At 39.4% G+C, this 23,311-nt stretch overlaps 1 protein-coding gene across 3 annotated transcripts in view; it reads right to left on the bottom strand.

The window, feature by feature from the left end:
• Positions 1–23,311, bottom strand: part of ACACB (acetyl-CoA carboxylase beta) — a 50,823-nt gene that overhangs the window by 9,261 nt on the left and 18,251 nt on the right. For 2 of the 3 annotated variants that reach the window (XM_053469113.1, XM_053469124.1), the window contains 33 exons: positions 22,979–23,117; positions 22,041–22,150; positions 21,349–21,430; positions 21,078–21,176; positions 20,853–20,962; positions 20,084–20,194; positions 19,562–19,942; positions 18,933–19,094; positions 18,233–18,396; positions 17,668–17,818; positions 17,397–17,500; positions 17,038–17,119; positions 14,778–14,923; positions 14,107–14,257; positions 12,735–12,869; positions 12,266–12,412; positions 11,860–12,048; positions 11,638–11,738; positions 11,214–11,302; positions 10,697–10,821; positions 10,276–10,389; positions 9,061–9,174; positions 8,433–8,522; positions 7,551–7,669; positions 6,613–6,636; positions 4,838–4,975; positions 3,891–3,990; positions 3,164–3,271; positions 2,900–2,956; positions 2,722–2,763; positions 2,130–2,345; positions 1,587–1,742; positions 1,090–1,293 (listed from right to left, as the gene is read on the bottom strand). In XM_053469113.1, the coding sequence (XP_053325088.1) occupies positions 1,090–1,293; positions 1,587–1,742; positions 2,130–2,345; positions 2,722–2,763; positions 2,900–2,956; positions 3,164–3,271; positions 3,891–3,990; positions 4,838–4,975; positions 6,613–6,636; positions 7,551–7,669; positions 8,433–8,522; positions 9,061–9,174; positions 10,276–10,389; positions 10,697–10,821; positions 11,214–11,302; positions 11,638–11,738; positions 11,860–12,048; positions 12,266–12,412; positions 12,735–12,869; positions 14,107–14,257; positions 14,778–14,923; positions 17,038–17,119; positions 17,397–17,500; positions 17,668–17,818; positions 18,233–18,396; positions 18,933–19,094; positions 19,562–19,942; positions 20,084–20,194; positions 20,853–20,962; positions 21,078–21,176; positions 21,349–21,430; positions 22,041–22,150; positions 22,979–23,117 (4,260 nt within the window). The remainder of the gene's footprint in view (positions 1–1,089; positions 1,294–1,586; positions 1,743–2,129; positions 2,346–2,721; positions 2,764–2,899; positions 2,957–3,163; positions 3,272–3,890; positions 3,991–4,837; positions 4,976–6,612; positions 6,637–7,550; positions 7,670–8,432; positions 8,523–9,060; positions 9,175–10,275; positions 10,390–10,696; positions 10,822–11,213; positions 11,303–11,637; positions 11,739–11,859; positions 12,049–12,265; positions 12,413–12,734; positions 12,870–14,106; positions 14,258–14,777; positions 14,924–17,037; positions 17,120–17,396; positions 17,501–17,667; positions 17,819–18,232; positions 18,397–18,932; positions 19,095–19,561; positions 19,943–20,083; positions 20,195–20,852; positions 20,963–21,077; positions 21,177–21,348; positions 21,431–22,040; positions 22,151–22,978; positions 23,118–23,311) is intronic. The other variant, XM_053469118.1, reaches the window with a different exon arrangement.

The following is a 23,311-nucleotide window of genomic DNA, read 5'->3' as shown; positions in this document are numbered from 1 at the left end:
TTGATTAAAGAAAATCTAGATCTATTCTAATTTCTGTTAGTACAGTGCAAAGGCCCCTCAACAATTAGAAATAATGGTAATAAATATCACTGACAGCATTATTGTCTGCCTGGTTTCAATTTATTAGCAATGTCAGCTGTGGTACAGATGTTTCTAAGGATATAAACTTGGGAATAGTCAGATATTAGCATTTGATGAGATTTCCACATGGTACCATAATGTTAGATGCTTTATAATTTCACCATAAACATAAAACAAACTCGGGCGATACTCTTTGTCCATGTTGCCTAGTATCTAGCGCTGTGATCCCTTCCATTGTCAAGCTTTATTCAACACAGCTGTCCCAGTCTTTAGTCACTTTGTCATTTGTCTCACTGTCAAAGGGATCTAAAGTCACCATGATGATTTGTTCAATGGGTCATTACCGACATCACCCAGGAAGCCTTAAGGTTGTGTTAGATTTACTGTGGCAAGACAATAAGCTAATATCCCTTGAGTCTTTGGAGAGCAGAAGTCATCACAAGCTGCACAACATAACAGCAAGATAACAGGGGTAAATGTAATGGCCCTTCTTCCTTACACTTGTAGAATGGAAGTTTCCTTCTTCAACGGGACAAGGATAATATATGTCTCTTCTAAAATACATACTAATACTAGATAGAAAAAACTAAACACTGCTTAAAACCTGTTGTGGGGGGTCCATAGTTTTCTTTTTGTGACATTGAAAAAAAAAAAAAAAAAAGATAGTTAAAGCATTTTCTTACTTGTCTTCATGAAACCTAAATCTGCACCACTGACTTTATATCCACTTCTCTCAGCTGTGAGTAGAAGCATTGGTGCTCTTAAATTGGTCTTGGTTCTCAAACCCATATGATCTCATATCCATTGCCATATGAGGCCAAGATTTTCAACAACATCTATAGCATCATGTGTGTGTGTATATATATATATATATATATATATATATATATATATATATATATATATATATATATATATATATATATATATATATATATATATATATATATATATATTTAGTCTTCATTTGTAACTCTTAGAACATGGGCTAACGATTGCATTACTCACATGCCCAGTGCTAGGATCTGTCACTTCTTTGTAGAGGCTGATATCCAGATAGTATCCAGACTCATTGGTCAGGAACAGACGGATAGGTATTGCTTTCCCTGTAGGTGTTAAACGGATGTTTATCTTGACTTCAGCTTGAAGTACACGCAGCTTCCACAGGCGGCTGCCATATCGCATAACCATAGAGCGGACGGACTCCTCTATCTACCGGGGAGAAGAAAAAATAAAACAAACGAAATGAAGGTCAGCAGGAATTTAAAGGAACAAACTTTTATGGCTGGAGCAAAGACAATGCAATAGAGAGGTTTTCATCTTAAAGTAGGATATATATTTAGACTAGACAACTCTCTACAAGAAAGTTGGTCAGGTTTGGCGACAGCTAGATTTTGAAAATATCTTACTTGATCCAATTCTCAAGTGATTTTGAATACTTTCTGCACAATATCATACGAATGGTCCTGGGACATGGAATTATTAGATTTATGAAACATATGTACCTTGGAAGGGTCCATAATGACCGTGGGGACAAAGTTTAAGAAGATATGATTGCAGTCGGTGCGGACGCTGGTGTTGTTAAAAGCAACTTCTAACTCATCCATTGCCTCGAGCAAAAGACGCTCACCTTCGTTCTGCAAATATTCAAAAGAAGCCTCCTGGAAAGAGACAATTCAGAGAGAGGAAGGGATTAAGTAATCACACTGACTTGTAATTCCTAAATATTAACCTAGAAATCAACAGTGAATTATGAATCTGCTCCAGGGGTACAATCCAGACACACACAACGTGCAGGCAGGAGGTAAATACACAATTGCATTACTCTGATAACGAGATGATAAGATAAGAGATGACCCTACTCAATAACTCAACACCGTCTGACCCTGTCCATTTAATATGAGGTCAGACATGTCATTTTGTGAATCGTGTGATATAGCAGACAGACACCCAACACTCATATTTAGTAAACCATACAATCTCCTAATGTCTGAGTTATGACACCATTACGGTTACAGCAGGATATCGTTACTTGGTGGGAGTTTTACCTTTGTGATGAGATCAGAATGACGGATAATGGCTCGGACAAAGAACCTGTAATCTGTCACTTCTACTCCTGCTGCTACTTTTGCTGCACCCAGATAAAGATGCATTTTGTGGTTTGCACATGGCACCGCATTCAAGTCAAAGTTACGCATCCGGTTCAGCTCCAGCTGGAAGGCCAGAGCGGGTTCAAGGTGTCTGTATATACGATCTTCTGCAAACTGAACACGCGAAAAACAAAACACCTTCACAATCAACACAGATACATAATATAGTATAGGAATATAACAGTTGCTGTTTTGGACAAAAGAAAAAGCTGGTGTTTTATATTTCCAAACAATTAGTAGGTTTTTGGGTTTTTTACCCAACTTTAGTGCATCGATTTAATACATGTACATTTAAGTTGCGAAAATGAACTGCATAGAAAAAGAAAAAGAAAGGCACATAGGACAGTGAGAGGAAGACTTAAAGAGAGAAGAAAAAGAGAAAGAAGAATGAAAAAAAAGAGAATCAAAACCAAAACAAAAAGACGTGAAATAAAGCAGGTTAATCATTTTTTTGAAACTCCATAGAATATGAAAAATGAAGCAGCTATACCTCATCTCTCGCTCTGAATGTGAAGAACTTTGGAAACTCTCTCTGAAAGTTAAACAAATACAGGGAGTGTATTTTAGATTAAGGTAAAGACTTTCATCATGTCTTTAATTATATTAACAATATAATTATTTATACCCCATGTTGGACATCTATCCACCCCAGGATTCACATAACAAACCTGCTGGGCTATCAAAAAAGTGATTCTTCTAAGACCATAGTCCACCAAGATGTTTTTCTGCAATGAAACAGAGACATATGGATTAAGAACACACAATCCACAGGAGTCCTACCTGCCGTTCAGTATCAGATCACAATGCTTGTATAGGAAAATGGTTGCATTAAGTGTGCAATTCAAATCCTTTAGCTCTAACGAAATATCTAGTTACTTTATGACAACAGCATACTCCATGTGGAACGGCACTTGCGTTACTGATATACAAACCTTTGACTGAGAGAACGTTCGGAATACGGACACCAATTCTTCATCTTCAACGCGCTCGACAGACTTTATAGCCACATTTAAAATGTGGATGGGTTCCTCGCGGATGCTCTGTTGGAACATAATTTGCAAATTAAGTTTACCGTACAGAGCATAGTTTAACGCTCTTAAAGCTAGAAGGTGCGCAAAGTACTTTAAAGTAAGTTCCTCACCAGGGCTGTACAGGACTACACCAGAGAGCTGTTCTCAGGAAAATAAATATACAACTCTACATTTACAACGGAGTTAACCAGAGTAGTATACAAAAAATTAAGCGCTTAAAAATGCTCATTTTTACTCCTACATGAACACTGGGACCCGTTCTTTGATTAGTTTGGGCTACTTATATCTGGAGATTACTCTATGAAGTAATCTAAATTTTAACGTTTACAAACATTCCTCAAGTATTGTCCTTAAAACTACATTACCTTATCCTAAAAGCCATCCTCTGACCTGTAAGCTATAATACTCTCTTCTAATGTCTTCTCTTTACCCATAACCCTTATCATAGGACTGTTTCTAAAATACACAGCATTGATAAAAGTATGCGGACACCTGCTGAACATCTCATTCCTAAATTAATATGGAGTTGGTGCCCCTTCTCTATTATAACCGTTACCTCCACCCTTCCATCCACAGCTGGATGTATAATGGTACGTGGCAAATATAATTTAAACAGGTATCTGCCCACCTTATTGTCTTCTTCGTCATAAAAAGTGGACCGTGCCTCGCTGAACAAAGGGCTGTCCAAAGGAGGGTCTGCAAAGCAGGAGATGACCTCGTCAAAGTTCCTGGAATGAAGAGATATACACGCTGCCACAGTTTGATCACAAATCCCTTCCTTCTACTCTGATGAGGCCCACAATATGCATCAGGCATATAATGTATTTAAGAGACAAGAGCAGGGTCAAATTCTTCTTTAAGAAGGTTCTGTATTTGCATTTTTTTTTTAAATGATTGAGGGACAAAAGTGTTGGAGCAGCCTATTTTAGATCATTTTGAAGATGATTGAGTCTTGTCCACATACGACATGAAATGTTAAAAGGGACACACAAGTCATCATATGCAATTTAACGCATTTGATAGCTGATTGGGTGCATTAAGCCATGGAGGAAGAGGGCTGCTGCTGCAGCAGGGCTGCAGCCTCTGTGTCTGGTGAGATTTTTGTTCCTTTGGTTTCTTTTATTTCAGAAGGATACCCACGGTATACTTTAATATGCATTCTTCTCAAAAGGGTGTGTCAGGGACATTAGCCCCTTTACTTATCCCTAACAGAGTGCAACACAAATGACACACAGCAGGGTATTCAGGTTGCCCTGAACTAGGCCTGACCCAGGTCAGCACTCCCATGTGCCCACAGGTCTTTCCTCTTTACCCGAGATACTCCTTGATGAGTGCCGGGATATGATGTTATATCCAGGCAACTGACCTCAGAGAAATGCACTGCACCAGGTACTAAAGAAGCCCAGCTAATATAATCTGATCTCCCCAATTAACCCATGGAGCAGCAGTACACTGGGGAGCCCGATTGGCCATTAGTAAGCATAGACCAATATAAACTGCTGCTGATCCAAATATACACATTCTAAAAATAATATAAAATGGACTAAAAGATGGAAGATCATGCTAATGAATTACCTTGTGAAATCCTCAAACTTGTCAAAGGCTACCATAACCCCCATCCTCTGGCACAAAGGGGAGAAACCACTGTCCATGAAGAGTTCACTGCTTTGACGATTTAACTCTAGGTGTGTGGCACTGACGGGCAGAGACATCCTGCAGAAGAACAAACAGAACATGAGAGTCAAGCGGCACTGTCTACCATCTGCTTGTTAAAAAAAATAAAAAAAACAGTTCCACATCCATGTAAAAGAATGTCTGTAAGGGTATGCGGGGGTTCTCCATGTGGTATTTTTATGCCAAGGTTTGCCAAGCACTGCTATACCACCAGAAACTTTCTTGTGCAGCTTAGGAAGCATTGCCCATACCAAGTTGTTTTTGTCTAGCAAGTACCGCAGGAAACACCTGCCACTGCATGAAAGCATGTCTGTTTTGGTACTATTTAGAAAAAATGGTTATTTGAGACAAATGTACTGTAATGATCTGATCTGTCGAGTACTGGTAACACCCTTTCCTTGCTGCCAGCAATACTCCAGCAATCCCCATGCAGCGGTGCTGGCTTCTCAGTATATGTCCAATTTAGGCAAAACTTTATTTTTTTGTTATTTTTAAAAAACGCACTCTTACTTTAACCTTAGCGGGCAAACTGAGACCTATTCAAATCAACACAGAATAGGTCCATGAGATATAGAAAGCTACAATATGAGGCCTGAATTGTGTGGCGCTTTGATTTAAAAAAATTAAATAATAATGTAAATCAACCTAACAAAACTTTAAGGGATAAGTAATATATATATATATATATATATATATATATATATATATATATATATATATATATTTGTATCCTCTTACAAGGTTGATCTTAAACATAGAGGCAAATGTTTACCCTTTCGAAGAAAAGAGAGTATACTAACTGTACTGATACCCATGAGACAACATAATTGTATACATAAAGGAACATGACATACACTGAATTAAAAATTAAGAAACAGCATTTGGGCAACTACAGAAAGCGCAAAATAATTTAAGTGTATTAATCAAGCAATCGGAAGTACAAAAGAAACTAGTCTATCGTAAACAAAGTCTAATGCTTGTGTACATCATATCCATGACACAGGCTATTTTAATATTATTGGGCCATATAAAAACCTATAATCTATAAGAAAGACACCCAAAGTAGTCAACTTTTCAATGTTCTTGATAAGCTGTGGCTATCTATACCCCTAATTTGTAAAGCACCTTCCAAGAAGCAGGCAGCTGTCATCAGTAAAGAGAACAAAAATACTAAGACCCCTGGCAGTTTTCACCTATTCATAGAATAATCAGATATGGTCCCTGATCAGTACAAATAATTGTTTTAGCTTGTAGTAAAAGCACTGAATGAGAAGACCACTTATTTAGTACTAAATAACATTCCCATTAACACACTGTATTTTCTCTTCACTGCCAGAACGGTGATTGATGGATTGCCAAACCTTTAGCATCGAGTGTGAGTAGCCAATTTAATGGAGTTTTTTTTTTCTGGCAGAGAAGCATTTCCATTGCATTTGCTATCGAGGATGGAAAGAGCAGCTGTTAGAGCAACACGACTATATCAGTAAGGGGCAAACAGGACACAGGCCATTAGGAGATACACTTTTAAAGCGGTTTGCCAGGAGGCTTAAGGATGTCCACAGAGAGCTGAAAAGGCAAGAGACGAAAGCACAAACGGCAGCAAAATTGGAAGAGATTGCGTTTTGGATTAATGGAGATATTGTCCATGCTGTAGGATAAGAATTCTGCACTCATACCTGCTCAGTGTAGGGCTGATCTCTCTGTAATTAAATTAGCAGATAACAGGACAATGAGTGAAAAAAGAAAGTTGTGCAGTAAATCTACATTTCCTAAATACTCATTTTACATAATCCGCAGTAGGCTTCCCAGCTACGGAAACACTCTCTCCACAGTTATGCCGTCTAGTAGGCTAACACAGTCAAGCGCTCTATTTATCCAACGTAACCTGCAAGAAGAGCCAATGTCTGGAGACCTAAAGAAGATCTTACGTCAGATTTGTACAAGGTTTATAAGGTGTTAATCCTTAATAGCTGTACATGGTTTATGGACATCACCTCTACCGGTACTCATACAGGGTTTCCCTAACAATGGTGCCAAGGAACGCCAATGAAAATTGTCCCTGGCCCTGTAACATGTGTGCTGCATACAACGCTCTTACACTCCATCAGTGTGAGGCTGCATGTACCCAGCCAGATGATGCACACCAAAGCATCGGATCGGCTTCACGAGTAGTGAAAATTGTAAGTAGTGAAATTTGTCCCACTTCCTCTCTTCACAAGACGAAAACAATACACATTTCATTTGGAGAAAACTTTCTTATTCTTTCTGGAACCCCCATAACTTAGGCGGCACTATCGGCCTGCTTATTTGCCTCAAGTGATTAAGTCTTGTACTACCTGATGTATTTACATGGCTTTTAAATTAAACTTTTTGGCCAGCATCAGCATTTTCGCAGTATGATATGAATAATAAGTGTCACTTCAAAGCTGATGAAGCCCCTTCGTATCTAAATTGGTGCTGCCCAAAGCACAAAGCTGGATTCCATGCAGAGATCAGAGAAACATCCTATTCTCTGACTGGCAAACACAGCTCTCAATACAGCACAAAGCTAAATGGAGCAGCATTGGACTTTGGCTGAAAAACACCAAAAACAAAATAAAATCCTAAACTTTACCTGTTGGGATGAGAAGAAGGCAACATAAACTGGAACTCCACCACACGTGTCCCATCCTGGAGCTGGTGGTGGTGTAGGCTGTTTAGTTCATATGCAATGTAGCCCCTTCTTACATACACCTGGAAACAAATGAAATACGTTGAAGTCCAAGACCTGTGTAGAACCTTACATCTCCCACTAAAAATATCACCCCTTTTCTTATTTTCCTACTACATGACATTTCTTCAATGTACAACGTGACCAAGAAATCATAATTATTGCTATTGGCAGAGAATAGGCAGGTTCCTCTGAAACAAGCATGTTAAGTGTTGAACCTCAACAAGGGGCACATATCGTGATGTATACACAATTAGACTTTGTAGCTTGTTTTTAGTTTACTTTTAGACTTGAGTTTGTATAGCCTATTCAGGCCAGGTTCAGAGATACAACAGAAACCTATAACAATAAATAAAATAAATGGAACGTGCATTATCTATGACAAAACAAAAAGGAGTGTATAATACCATCATATTATAATACTACAAGATTTACAAGCACACATACATTATTCCTGGTTGTTATTGGTAAATTCTTAGGCAGTAGAAGGCAGTCTTTTATACCTTAAAGTTTACAAAAACTTAAAGTTGTCCAAGAGAAGTTACTTCTTGCCACAGGATTTAATAAAGATTGCAATGTAACAGGTAAAAATCTAAAAATAAAACTCAGAATGCGGCCAACATATAACATATTTTTCCTTTTTCTAGTTACTTTACAGTTAAAAGCACACGTAGCTGGAAAGGAAACCATTTACTACTGGTTCACAGGTCATGAATCTACACCCAACATGAGGACATGCATCAGTTATACAGGTATCTGGCTACTTTGAAGAACATCAGCTCTTACCTCTAAAGCAGCCATTCGAACCACCTGTTTGACGTGATAGAAGAAGTTTGGGAGGACATCAAAGATTGATGTTTCTGAAAGGATGAGTTTCTGAAATAAAAATATGGATTTCAGCAACAGGCATAGACGTCCAGCAGCGTCGATCTTCTGATAAAAATGTCCTGGTTAAAGAGTGGTTTAAAACCACAATGGAAGACAATATACAGAGTGAACAATATCCAGCTGCATCTAACACAGAATCAAAGGGAACTGCACAAGAACCAATAAAAGGAATACTATTGACACCCTGGTTATATTTGGAGATATATTTGGAAATGTAAGGGCCGCAAAACAAGACAGGAAAAAACATTTATGGCAGAGACCCAAAGTCTTCTGATCAGAGAGGACTGGAGGGGACTGGTCAGCCATGTCCTAACTACAATTTACCATATTTTAGTATGTTTTGTTTCAAAGGATCCTGCAATAAAAAGTGCATTAAACTGTCAGTTATTGATTACATTTTACAGGCTGGAGGGCTTTCCCCGATGTTACCCAAGAGCAGAGGAGATATTACATGTGATCAAGTACAATGTATTTTCTTGACAATGCTAGGCATAGGAAAACAGCTCCTTAACTTTCAAAATCTTACCTTTAGGTTCTCTGGACAAAACTGATGACCGTAAAGGTCTATGGCGGAGAGGAAAATAGATTCAACCTGATTGTGTCTCAGTTCGTAAGATGGGAGGTGAGAGGCAATCAGGACCTAAAGTGAAAGACAGCTTGTGAATACATGCAGCTTAACACAACATTATTTTATTGGAGCTGCTACCAGGAGGTTGCATGCCAGCTTAACAATTTAGCACCTGTTAGAATTGATAATAAATGCAGAATTCCTGAAACCTATTTCACAGATTCAATTATGCAAGAAACCCCATTTCTTGTTCTAGGAGATGCTTACTGGGTTTGGCCCTCCATAATACATATTGAAGACGCAAAACTTTTTCACTCAAATGCATGTTGGTGCCCACCCTAGTGTAGAGCAGTGTTTTCATCTTCCAAACCCCCATAACAAATACAAAAGCATTTACTCACACAGCTTGGCATATACATACATATATGTAAAAACCTTGCACCCATCCTATTTAATCTTATTTTATATACATATATGCAGATTAATCAGGACAGGTGCAAGGTGTCTGGTGGCTTCTCAGGTGGAATCCATGTGCTACTGCTGTCACTGTTTGTCACCTCTCTCTCATTATCTCCCCTTCTCTCCAACTCACTCCTATCTATTTCCCAATCTCCCTCTTTTCCTACTATCTCTCCTCTTTCTCACCATCTATCTCTCCCCTTCTCTTAGATTTCTTAATTCCTGTGGTGGGAGCAGGAGGTCTGTTCCTAAAGATCTCTGTTTCACTGCTCCATCATGGTGTGCACGGCTCCAGTGCTGGGTGGTGGGATACGACTTCATATACCATTGCTCAGCATCAATAGCCAACACGCTGCGCAAGGGAGCAGAGAAATAGGGCTCTCTATAAACAAACCCTTTATTTATAAAAGTTAACCAGTGAGCCGGCAGCCTGTTTTTTAGATAATAAAAGTTATAATGTTATATAGTTATAAATAGGAAACTTTAGAGATAAACAGTAAATACAAATGTTTGAATCCCTATGTCTCAGATAGTTAAGCTTGTTCTATTAATTGTGCTGTATGAATTTTCCTGGTAATTGTAATTTTAGAATCAAATTCAACTACACAAATAAAATGAACATTATGTCTACCGGGTTATTAGGACCTGGGGAATACACATAATGTTGCTTCAGAATGTCACACTTTAAAAGAGCATCTAGATCTATAGACTCACCTGTCTCGCCCTCAAGGCGACTTTGGAATGTTCCGTTTTGCTCAGCTGTGTCAGTTCATTGAGTATGGCCATTAATTCATCGGTGAGCGTTGGGTCGCGCCCACAAAGCTGGTCCTAGAGGAAATTATACTGTCACGGGACAAGGTTTTCTGATAGCTCATTCATGCTTTCCATAAAAATATTCTTGAGGTTTAAATGGAAATGATCACAAGATACTGTAATCTTTGATAAGGGAAAATGCCCGTCATTGGTTCTGCATACAGTTTTGACGACATGCTGATTTCCATTTAATTTGTCATCCAATCTCATTGCCATTTAATAATCTACAATGAAGCTTGTTATTTCTTTTTCTGTAAGACGTGCATGTACATATATAGTCAGTATAAGAAGGCCATTAGTATACTTGATGTGTCATACTTACAATCAACATGGTGACGAGCACGTTCTTCTTAGCCACCTGGGCATGTGAGAAGATGCACTCTAGCACAGGGGTCATGTCTGGCTTATATTGTTCCCTCAGGTTAATCACACATTTGTCATAGTGAGCTTAAAGAACAAAAAATACAAAAATGTGTCTAGATTGTAAAATTTATCACGTGCACAAGGTTAGAATAACCAGAATGCCATCTATATCACAAGCAGTAATGGTAAGTATGTGCTCAGTGGTGCCTCCTATCCTCATAGAAACGTCTATAAGAACACACAGCTTGTAGAGAAAAATAAACAGCTCCCAGTGCCTTACATTGCTTAACAAATAGATCCATCACTAAATTGCATATTTATCTAATATAAATCTGGTTTTCAGTAGTTTCTCAGCAGCAAACAATGAGGAGTAGCAGTAAGACACGGGTGGGAGGAATGCAAGATGAGGAGTCAAAGACATAGAACCTTCTAGAAAAGATTGGCTACAGTCCAGAAAACCTTACTTCTTTACTTACAGTGTTGGAACTGCGTCTCAACCTGTAGGTATCTTCTAAGTAAATCAAGAACAACCGACTTCATATAACCACGAATGCCACTGCGGTATCTGCCAGAGAAAAAGAACACCGGTCATGTATGGACAGCAAGGATTGTATAAAGGCACGTTCATGTGGATAACAATATTTCTTTCACAACAAACAAAAATACTATGCTTTGAGAGTTACACAATGGTCCAGAATGGATTATTTAATCTCTGAACAGCGTGTATGGGTTTGCAGAAGTAAGGAACCCATTACCACCTTTGTGGCCGTGCTACATGTCCTGCAGGCATCCAGTCACAAAAAGGTTTTTCATCACAGAATACATAATGAATGGCCTTCTCTAGTAAGACTTCATAACGAACAGGTTTCAAGCTAAAATCAGTTTCCCCCTCAATCTCACCTCTGCACCAGCTGCACAATGCTCTGAGTGTTCATAAAAAACACTTCCCGGTCTGCTTTCCTCTGCAAGGTGGCCGCATGGCTGTCTAAAATGTTGGCAATCTGAGGATAAAAAGTCACATTCTGCTCACTTTCAGTTCACATACAAATTAGAATACCAGTTTTTATTGAGAGATGGAAAACGAAAATCAGCTCTTCAAGTTGGTGCCGTCAGTAAACCCACCTGCTGGCTTGGGAATTGGCACAGTACAGAGGTAATGTTACTGGCATACTGAGCCATCACTTTGCGTATGGCTTTCTCCACAGAAGGTGGAATCCTGGTGGACACACTGGTCATGATCTCTTGGAGCTCGAGGAGAGGAAGGGATGGATCTCGTAGGGTCTTCATCAGTGTAAGCACCCATTCCTTCACCTGTATTGAGGAAGATGTGAAAAAGTATATACAGCATAAATAAAACCAAAAACATATTTTGGTACCGTGAAGCAATTTCAAGTAGATGTATTTGATATACTCATGCTACTCCCATGTTTAAAAAGTGTCACTCTGAAGCACGTGTGCAGACACGCTAAAATACAACAGTCACATGGAAAAGAAAGAAGATGCGGTAGGAGAATCAGGTTCACCTTACCTTGTTAGTGAAGTAAGGCTCAGGCAAGCAGTATCCATTCATTACATTGATCAGATTGTCCAGCACATTATGAAAAATCTGATGAAGTTTTTCTCCAATAATGGGAAGGGTCTGTTGTGGAAGGAGGTCTCCAGTGTACAGCTCTGCCTACATAACAATACACTTATTAATATCTGTACTCTTGGGAGGCAAAACAAAATGTCTTGTGCATCAGAGAGTCAATGTTTTAAGAAAGCCTGGTGTGTTCTTTTGGCTCCTTACACCAAGGTTAAGAAATTCTGTTTTGGGGAAACTCCACAGTTCTAGATGTACTTGCTATTGAAGTTTCATAAAAAACATACACAATCCATAGATGCTACTTTTTATCTATCTTAAGTATGTCATCAGAAGAGAAGTGGTGATAACAGTATTCACTAACGTGCAGTGCTAGTAATTACAGACCCCATTTAAGAACATATTAATACAATACCTGGTGGACCTTCGAGGGGTCATCTAAATCAAGACGCGCCACCACGCACCCAGACTCCAGGACAGCTCCAGGGCGCTTCACATAATGGATTCGACCAGGCTCCTGTACCACCAAGGCCATCACCATCTTCATTACCTGCAGAAAGAGGATTACTGTGTTTAAAACATCAAAGGTTTATCACTGTTTATTACTACTTAGATACTAATAGAAACAGCATGACCCTTCAGTCTGCTGCATACTAATACAATCCACCCCAACCACTGAATCAGTCAACATCAAAACCGCAGATCAGCCAAACAAAGTATTAAAACCAATAACATGCACTACTGTTCAAAAGTTTTTTAAAAAAACCCTCTAAATCAGTATGGCTAACAGACGAAAACCTGAATTCTGCTTACAGGCCTCAACAACATTATTGAGCATTTCTTATGTTCTTAGTTGTACTCCTTCGTACTATTTGTTCTGGATTATGCATAATGTATATGGGTGCGCGCATACACAGGCACACACACAACAGGGTCCAAAAGTCTACAATCTGCTTTTTGTTTCAACATTTCTGAAACAAAATTAATAATTTTCACCAAAAAAAACATATTAAAGTATTTCAACTAATGTCCTTCTTCAAAGGTCCTAACAGGAGCAATTGGAGGAGCATTAGTAAAACCACTAGCAGGACTGTATTAATAAAATGGATATCCAGCATTAATTAAAACTCACACGTGTGCCAGAAAGCAAATGGGGCTTGAAGAGGATAGTCATGTCAATGGCAATGTTACATAAAGATTTAACAAAGGCATAAACAAAGTGATTTGCCTCAGTGTTAAATAAATAAAACCAGATGGTGATAGTGGACAATAGGACAAATTATATTATATATATACACACACACATACATATATACATACATATATACATATACACACATTTACTTTGATACAACAGACTGTCAGAAGAACTCCCTAGATTGAGTTCCCATCTGCAATGGACATTTCAGCTTTTGCCCTCATTGTTATGAAAACCCCGAGGACATGACGTGTGGATAATGTCCTATTGTCAGTTTGCTGGGGACTTGACAGATGTTCAGTGTAACATCTGTTTTGCCAGCAACAGTTTACCAAAGTTTTCCTTTCGGCGGTCATTTTTTACCCCAGACAAGAGCAGCAGCCCCAACATACAATAATTCAAGTCACTAAATAAAAGTATGTCATTTCACAAATCCTGCATCTTACGATATACCCGTTGTACAGCGCTATGGAATTTGATGGCGCTATATAAAACAATAAATAATAATAATATATATAAAAAAAATGTACATAATAATCCCCTAAACAAATGAGAACGAGAGTAATACGGACACATAGTGGAAAGGTACCTCAATTTCAGCAAAGCACTCTCCTGCACAGACATGGCTCCCATCTTCCACCGTATACTGGAGCAGTTTGCCAGTGGAGGGAGAACGTAATACTGTTGGGTCTTTCTCCTTCTCAAACACACAGGTTTTGTTTCCTATGGTTATTCGGTACCTGTGGAGAAGTGAAAATTGCAACGTTTCATTACAGTTGGAGAATCAGAAATTTTAATTTTGGTTATTAGGAGAAAGAGTTGTTTTAATGAAAATATTAGCACACATAGCTGAGTCATCTATTAAATCTTTGCTAAGGATGGCGATTAATACTGCGTAGGAATTTATAGCCTTATAGGCCTAAAGGCTAAACATTAAATACAATCTTTGACACTATCTCAGTGAGTATACGTTCTCATCGTTCACCAAATCTTCTCATATTAGCCCAGGCTGAGAGCCAATAAGCGCTGAACACTGTTTAAGAAAACCGAGAAATGTGTTTCACTTTCCTCCAATAAAACTATTTTCTTCCAGTTTTGGAAGAGTCATGGTATACTGTTGTGTGGAAATAAAATAAGATTCACACCCATCTGGGTAAAAGCATGACAGGATATGCACAAAAGAGGGATCTCTCATAGTCCATACAGTGGCTCAAATATACAGTAGGATCTAAAGGATTGTCGACAGAAACCCATTCATACCTGTCAACTTCCTCCTTCATGTAAGTGGTGTAGCTATTTCCATCATAAGACAGTAGAAGCCCTCCGTCACTCAAACGGTGAACATCTATCTCTATGTGAGAATTATTCATAATGATTACATACGTGGTGAGGGACTGTCGGGCAACCTGGATCAGGAGGGAACAGAAATCAGTAACATGACCTGCTTGTGTCCATCATCATTTAAACCATATACTTGCCAGGGAAAGCTCAATGCACTTGTAGGATTTCAATGTATAGGTTCACATATAACAAAAGCAGCAGCACCGAAAAAAAATATTGGATTAACTAAAAAAACTATTTCCACTAATCAAATGTCATAGGGCAGTGATGGCGAACGTGTGGCACGCGTGCCGCTGTTGGCACGCCGAGCCGTCTCTGTGGGCACGCCGTGACCAGGGCCGGACTGGCCCACCAGGATACCGGGAGATTTCCCGGTGGGCCGGCAGATTCGTAGGCCGGGCAGCTGCCCGAAATCTAATCTAAACGGCCGGCGCTACTTCAATTCTTTTTTTATTAAAGTATTAAAGCAGCGCCGGCCGGCGGCATCAGCACTCAGCGGCCGTGTGCGATGGCCGCCTACTGATGGGAGCAGCGTGAGGGGTGAAAGCCCCGCCCCCTCGCACTCACCTTTCACCCCTCATGTTGCTCCCATCACTATGGGGCCATCAGATTAATGGAAATTTTATCGAAACGGCCGATGCGTGCTGACACCGCCGGCCGGAGCTACTTTAATACTTTTTTTATTTTACTTTATATGGCAAGCCGATCCAGCATATTCAATTTTTAAAAAAAAGAATTAAAGTAGCTCCGGCCGGCGGTGTCAGCACGCATCGGCCGTTTCGATTAAATTTCCATTAATCTGATGGCCGCATAGTGATGGGAGGAGCGTGAGGGGTGGAAGCTCCGCCCCCTCGCACTCAGACTGCTGGAGCACCAGATGTCCTGTCACTGACATCCTGTATACATAGAAAACGGCGGCCTGCAGCTACCAGAGGACGGAGGCCAGGATGAAAAAGCCCCAAAGTGGAAGAAGTAGAAGGTAAATAAACAAATTTATTTTTTTTAACAAACTGTATAATATTTTTTTATATAAAAGCCTTATGCCCCCCATATGCCACTCTGCCTCCCTGATATGCCTTATGTCCCTTATATGCCACTCTCCTTCCAGAAATGCCTTATACGCCTATATGCCACTCTGTTCCATGATATGCCTTTTAACCCCCTAAATGCCAGAGTGGCATATAGGGGCATAAGGCATTTCTGGAGGCAGAGGGGCATATAGGGAGTTAAAAGGGGGCAGAGTGGCAAGCCTGGGGCAGATGTCTGGCACTCCACCAGAATCGATCTGAGTTTGTTTTCTGGATGTACCCTGCAATACGAAAAGACATCAAATTCTACTAACTTAATCAGGTTCTATTAACTTAAGTAATTGAAAGCTCCTTGACATGGGGCTCTGTGCAAAAGAAAATAAAAAGGTGGTAGAAGGGGCTGTTGGTAACCCTATTAGAGGAACGGAAAGATTGCATCAGGTTCTGGGCAACAGCGACTCGCGTGATATGCCTTTTAACCCCCTATATGGCAGAGTGGCATATAGGGGGTATAAGGCATTTCTGGAGGCAGAGGGGCATATAGGAGGTTAAAAGCAGGCAGAGTGGCAAGTCTGGGGCAGATGTGCATAACTGGGGGGGGGCAGGTTGGCAAATAAAAGGAAATAAAAACAAAAACAAAAAACGTCTCAATCTAAAAATGTTTGCAGTAGTAAATGTTTTGATTCCATTATGTGTAATATATTTCGTTTATTAGGGCCTTTTAACAGTTTTGCTTTCTGGTATTTTAATAGAAATAATATGATAAAAATAATGTTTTATAGTTATTTGTACGGCAAATAGTGTGACTCCGGTATGTATAAGGGGTGCGTGTGGGTATAAGAGCTCAATCGCGAGATAAACTATATGGGGCTGCTCTCCAAATGTTTCCAGGGCTGCTTTTCAGTCCCAGTCCGGCCTTGGCCGTGAGTACAGTCATACACTGTAGTCACGGTGTCGGCTCCCGCGGACTACATCTCCCACAGTTCTCTGGGGAGAACCCTCCCCAGAGAACACTGAAGCCATGCCCCCCGCTCTCAAACATTCAGGTTTAATTGCAGTGTTGGCAGTTTTGGTTCGCAGTTTGGGCTCAAAAAGGTTTGCCATCACTGTCATAGGGGCTGCAGAGTATAATGTCAAAAAAGCTTTATTACCTTTAATGAGTATTTCACACCCTCTGAGATAAGTTCCACATCAACAATGTTCAACAATGTGGCAGCAGGGAGTACCTGTCCTCTGAACAAGGGATCAAAAAGTAGCACAGGTTATAAGAGCGACTGCAGGCTGAAAGGGCCACAAGTATAAAGGAAGATGTACTTGTTAATGCTTTTTTATGTATTAGCTACCAATATGACTGTTTAACCTACGTACAGAAACCTTATTTACAGAATCAGCGCTTTGCCTACAGAAGGGTCTATACCAGCATGATAAGGTCTAATATCTGTACTATATTAAAAATAAAAAAAGGCCAAAATATTACAAACAATATAAGAAGAAGCCACAGAGATCATACCTTTCCAGAGAGTGAAGAAATTCATTCATACAAGTCTGGAACAAAGCATCTGCCACATTTAGAGCACCACAGACCACTCCAAGCATCGTGTCTGGTTTTTCAGCCTTTGAACAATAATGTAAAAAGAACAATAGAAAATGGTAAGCAAAAAAACCAAAAACCTTCTACAAATAGACAAACCAATAAAGTAATATAGTACAACTATATGTATAAATGCATTGGATAATGTACAAGGGTGTAGGGTTTGACAATGACTAAATGAGCTGCTTACCTGGACCTTCTCCGCAATCAGGTGGTCCAGCCACCCTGTATCAATATCATTGTTCTGGAAGCTCTCTGTTTCCAGTAGTTTGATGAGGTATTCCACTGTAGTCCTGAAATCTCCCCGAATAGAAAGCTCTTTAAGAGCCATAACCATGTTCCTGCAATACATGCATGGTATGGAGATCAGATACCATATAACACATTGAATTCAAAAAAATTGCCAACACTAGTAAACAAAAACACATTGCTATCAAACTACACAGGAAGAGAGGGGACGTTTGGCATTCATGCATCCAAAAACGCAGACAATTGGCTCTTTTCTGCCATCACTAAGTATTCCTCTATACAAAATTTAAATAAACATTCAACGACATATGTCAATATATGCATGTGTCACTGAAGTCAACTTTCCTAAATCTCATTTGTTCAAATAGATTACATCGCTAAAGCAAAAAGTTAATTCTTTAAACTTTAACTTTTTATACATTTTTGGAAAAAGTGAAAAAAAAAGAAAAGAAAACCCTACCTTATTACAATAGAAGTTAACCCTTGTAATATAGCCCAGTACTTACGAGATGGCTTCTTCTCGGTTTTCTCCCCATGAGAAGCAGTGTCCAAATTGTGAATCCGCAAACTCATGCAGGCCGCCAGCGGCTGCTACGCTGAAGTATCCCCATACATTCTTATTACTGCGAAAGTTCAGCTCTTGGACTGTCCCTGAACTGGGCTTAAAACCCTGATGGAAAAAAAAAAGAGTGGTGTGTATTAAAATTCAGTAACTGGGGCTTCGAGATTAGAGAAAAAGAGAATTCCCTGGCTCCTCGGCTATGTAGTGAATTCTATTCCAAATAAAGAATAGAAACTAAATTATATCAATTCTTAATTTTCATTGCAAGTACAAATAAACATTTTCTACTAAGATATTAGCACAAGATAAAAACAGGAAAGAACAAAAAAATTAAATAAAAAAAAAAAAAAAAGAATCAAAAGGCTTCAAGTAAATGTATCCTAAACAATAAGATCTGTGGGCTGTGGAGTTGTTTCTGGGTGTCTCTGTGGTTAGCACTTTTCAAATGCCAAGATATTTACCAGCATTTGGTAACTAGAAATGGCATAACACATTTCTTAGAAAGGTTAAAGGCTATGGATAGTTGTATTCTTTTAAAATATTTGTTTTAAACTTTGCTTTCCAAGAGGACAATGTTACAAGGAAGACATGTAGATGTCCTGTAGCAAACCTTTTACTTTCCACTTAAGCCATCCACATCTCACCTCATCCGGATTCTCACTGGTTATCCTGGCAGCAATGACATGACCTCTTGGGTGAGGAGTATTCCCTGGGTTCTCAAAACTAATTGGAAAATCTCCCCAGGGTGTCTCCCCATACAACACCCGTATATCCTTTATTCTGTACAAGGGAATTCCCATTGAGATCTGTTGGTAAAATATGACGAGATGAGAAAACAGTAACAAACATAAGGTTTCATTCTTATTTCCATCAAAATAAAGACCTTTATTTGTTGTTCAAACTAATGACTTCCATATTTGCAACATGTCCACGCCCTGCCATTTCACCGAGGCTGTGAACTGAGATTTTAAAATATGTGTAGATTGCCCTACAGAGCAACCAAAATCAGGCAAGGGACAGGTCACAATCAGACACATCTGCCAATTGAAATATTTTTGTGATGAGATTTCTACACATTTTGTTTGAGACATTTTAGATGGATACCATCATATCAAATAAGCTGTGAAGTGTTCTTGTCTCTCATTTGATTTCGGTGGCCTGCTAAGCCCCATCATATGACTAAAAGATATATATATATACACACCAGTCTTCCATAAAAAAAGCAGTCTAGCAAACAGAAATTCAACAAGAAGAGCAAGCCGCGCCACTGTACCTGTAACTGAGCAGCCGGGAGGTTGACATCGCAGATCATTTCAGTACAAGGATGTTCAACCTGAAGCCGAGGGTTAAGCTCCAGGAAGTGGAAGCTTCCATCTTCGCTGTACAGATATTCCACTGTGCCAGCACTCACGTATCCCACCATCTTAGCCAGACGCACCGCACACTGCTCCATGTACTCAAAGACAGAAGGGGCAGCCACAGTGGCAGGCGCTTCCTCTATTATCTTTTGATGTCTTCGTTGGATGGAACAGTCACGTCCAAAGAGAGACACAGCATTGCCATATTGATCAGCTAATATTTGGACTTCCAAGTGTCGGGCGTGTTGAGCCAGCTTCATTACAAAGACAGGTGACCCAGGCACCTCAGTCTGTACCTAGGAAATAAAAAGCAATATGCTCTATCACCTAAACAAGTTATACACGATATTGCCATGTCGTGTACTAAAGAAATAAATAATTTTAAGACGCTTAAAGAAGCATTTAATTGTGCATGGCAAATGCCGGAGAACACTCACTTGTCTAAAGAGGTTAGGAAAATCCTCAGCTCGCTCAGACATGCGAATACCTTTCCCTCCACCGCCCTCAGATGCTTTTATCATCACCGGGTATCCAATTCTCTCCGCAGCCTTGATTTCAGAAGGAAAAAGTTGTACATCAAATATTATAGAAGTTGCAATTTACAAGAATACTCAAGGATCTTTGGAGACCAAGTCGTATCTGACTGGAGGTTGACTATGATGAGGCTGAATCAAACTCTGTAAGAATGTGTGTATTTTCCATTTGTTTCCAACATTTGATGTCAAAGATCTGCACGCTGGGGTTTTTTTGCCTTCTTTTGGATCAGCAGCAACAAATTAACAGATATAGGAAAGGCTGAACTTGATGGACGCATGTCTTTTTTCAGCCTATATAACTATGTAACAATTACAACCGTATATACTAATCCAGGGGTGTCAAAACCTGCAGCCCTCCAGCTGCTGCAGGAGTACATCTCCCATAATGCTCTTTCAGCTAAGGGGCTGGCAGAGGAGTATGGGAGATGTAGTCCCGCAGCAGCTGGAGGGCCGCAGGTTGGACAACCATGGATTAGAATATATGGTTGTAATTGTAATAACCTAGCGTGCAGATCTTTGACATGAAATTCTGGAAACAAATGTTATTAACACAAGGAACAAAATTAACTCCAGGTTTCTAGGGCATATTACTAAACAGGTCTCTTTCTTAAATTAGTCACAGAAACATATCAAATATCTCACCCATAACAAATGCCCTCTAAACGATTACCTCTAAACCTTCATCCACATCTTTCACACAGCCTCGGGCATACACATCAGCAGGGACACGGATGATACTTTGCTGCTGCGTATCTTCTGAATCATAGTCCAACTTCAGTCCTACAGCAGACAATATAAATAAGAGTAGCATCATTGATTGTGGTACAAAAGGACAACACTTACCTTTTCTCTTAACCAACTCCCCATTGCACAATAATTGAACCCAAACAGTTACCGTCTCCACTCCATGAGAGCGTTGGAATTCCCACAGTCTGAGCAACAATTGTAGAAGCCACTTTGTCACCTAATGCCCACATCGCTTCACTGGGAGGACCTAGGCAAAAATATTTCACATTTAAGATTATTATTGCCCTGCAATGGCAAGTTTCATTCACCTGTAGAGCCAGAGGGGCCAAAACAGTGATGTCTGATACCCCAATAACAAAAACTCTCATGCTACTTTCCATATAATAATATTGCATATTATTCAGGACCGAAAACATTACCCATGAATGCAATGTTCTGCTTCTGTAGGAGATCTGGCAGCTTAGGATTTTCAGAAGCATGACCCCATCCAGCCCACACGGCCTAATAAAACACAAAAAAGAAACATTTTACATATTTGAAGCAAAAAGAAACATTTTAAAAGTTAGTAATGTAATCAGCTTGAAGCAAGGTACTAAATCTGACACATTGATATTTCTAGATCAGGGGTGTCCAACTGCGGCCCTCCAGCTGCTGCAGGACTACGTCTCCCATAATGCTCTATCAGCTAAGGGGCTGGCAGAGGAGTATGGGAGATGTAGTCCTGCAGCAGCTGGAGGGCCGCAGGTTGGACACCCTTGTTCTAGATGTTCCCTTCACTCTACTATTAAAGCTATCTGTAAAATATATAAGCAGAACAGACACAGTCATGGTCAATGACACACTGAGGACACGCATAAATTCATATCCAAGCAGTAAACTAGCAATGAAAGTCATGTGTATCGTGTATCCCAGTGATACGATAACACTAATCATATGATATCTGTGCTTCCTCTTCTTTATTGGGGTGAGAAAAGGAGTTTAGTGCCATCTTCATCTATGTAAGCTACACAAGGATATCACATAGCTGGATAACACAAGTTATTATACGCACAAAGTATCACGATCAGGGTGATTCTAGTTCAGTACTCAACCCAGTGAACTTCAAGTTTACCTGCACTGGTATACGCTTGGCAATGTCAACAATTAACTCCACGTTGGCATAGTTATTATTGTTTGGTCCCCCTGGGACTGGTACGTAGTGGTCAGCCATCTTTATGTATTCTGGGTAGATAAAAGTAGAGAGAGCCTAATTAACAGTAAGGCTTGGAAAACAACAATAATTGAAAGCTACAACCCATAAAAGCAGATTGTAATAACATGCAATATATCTTTTCTATGTTGAATAATACCATGTAGGGTCTGATCTCAACAATGGATTTATATTGAGAAGCAAACACTTCTAGGGTGTGTGCACTAAGTCTACCATGCCTTGATCTTCTTTGTGATCATATATTTCTTCGTGTGCCTGTTGCAAAATATCCAATTCTAGATTTGTATGAACGCAATGGAACAAGTTCCACAAATTGGACAGGGCTTGGAACGGTCTGCATGTCATCGAGACATCAAGATACATAGGAATATATATATATATATATATATATATATATATATATATATATATATTATATTATATATAATGGACAAGCAGCTAAGCATTCTCTCCAGGCTGTAGTATTTGCCAGTTGTCTGAAAGCAGAGAGTGTTATGGCTGCTAGGAAAGAAGCATGATGGGGCATCTTTGATGAGTCAATCAATACAGATTGATGGTGGAAAGAATGTCTTTAAAATTTGTAAATGTGTTACATTTCCAGAACTTTTTTTTCTTTTACTATGGCAACCTAACATTATATACTGTACATGTTTAAAAAAATGTATATTAAAACACAACAATGTGAAATAAAGAGAATGCTGGTAGCAAACAAAATGCATATTGTTTAATAGATAATAAAGTGTTATTGTGGGTATGGAAGTAAAGCGAGAGATTAGGCATTCAAACGTTCATTTATACCTAGAAACGGTACAATATCTTGGCACTGCTCCCAAACAAACCTGCATTAGCCTTGAGGTCTTCTGGAGTAACCATAACCACAAAGCGTATGGCTCGCTCGTTCCTAAACATTTCATACGACCACCTCCGGATGGAGCGCATGCACTTGACAGCTGCAATGCCATTGTTAGCTATGAGGACCTGCCAATGATATAAACACAGAAAACATGTAAGTTCCACAAAGGTGAGAAAACCAAAGATTCTTTTCCTGGGAACCAAAATAACTTAAAGGTGTAAAACAGTAGAACTTAATTTGATTTCCATATTAACCTTTGCTGGCAGCACATCGGCAACTGATCAGCCAGGCAACCATGTTTCAAATTGCCAATTAACCA

This window comes from Spea bombifrons, chromosome 1 (assembly GCF_027358695.1).
Source record: "Spea bombifrons isolate aSpeBom1 chromosome 1, aSpeBom1.2.pri, whole genome shotgun sequence".
In the NCBI taxonomy this organism is placed as follows: domain Eukaryota; kingdom Metazoa; phylum Chordata; class Amphibia; order Anura; family Pelobatidae; genus Spea; species Spea bombifrons.
This window is presented reverse-complemented; position numbering and strand designations above follow the sequence as displayed.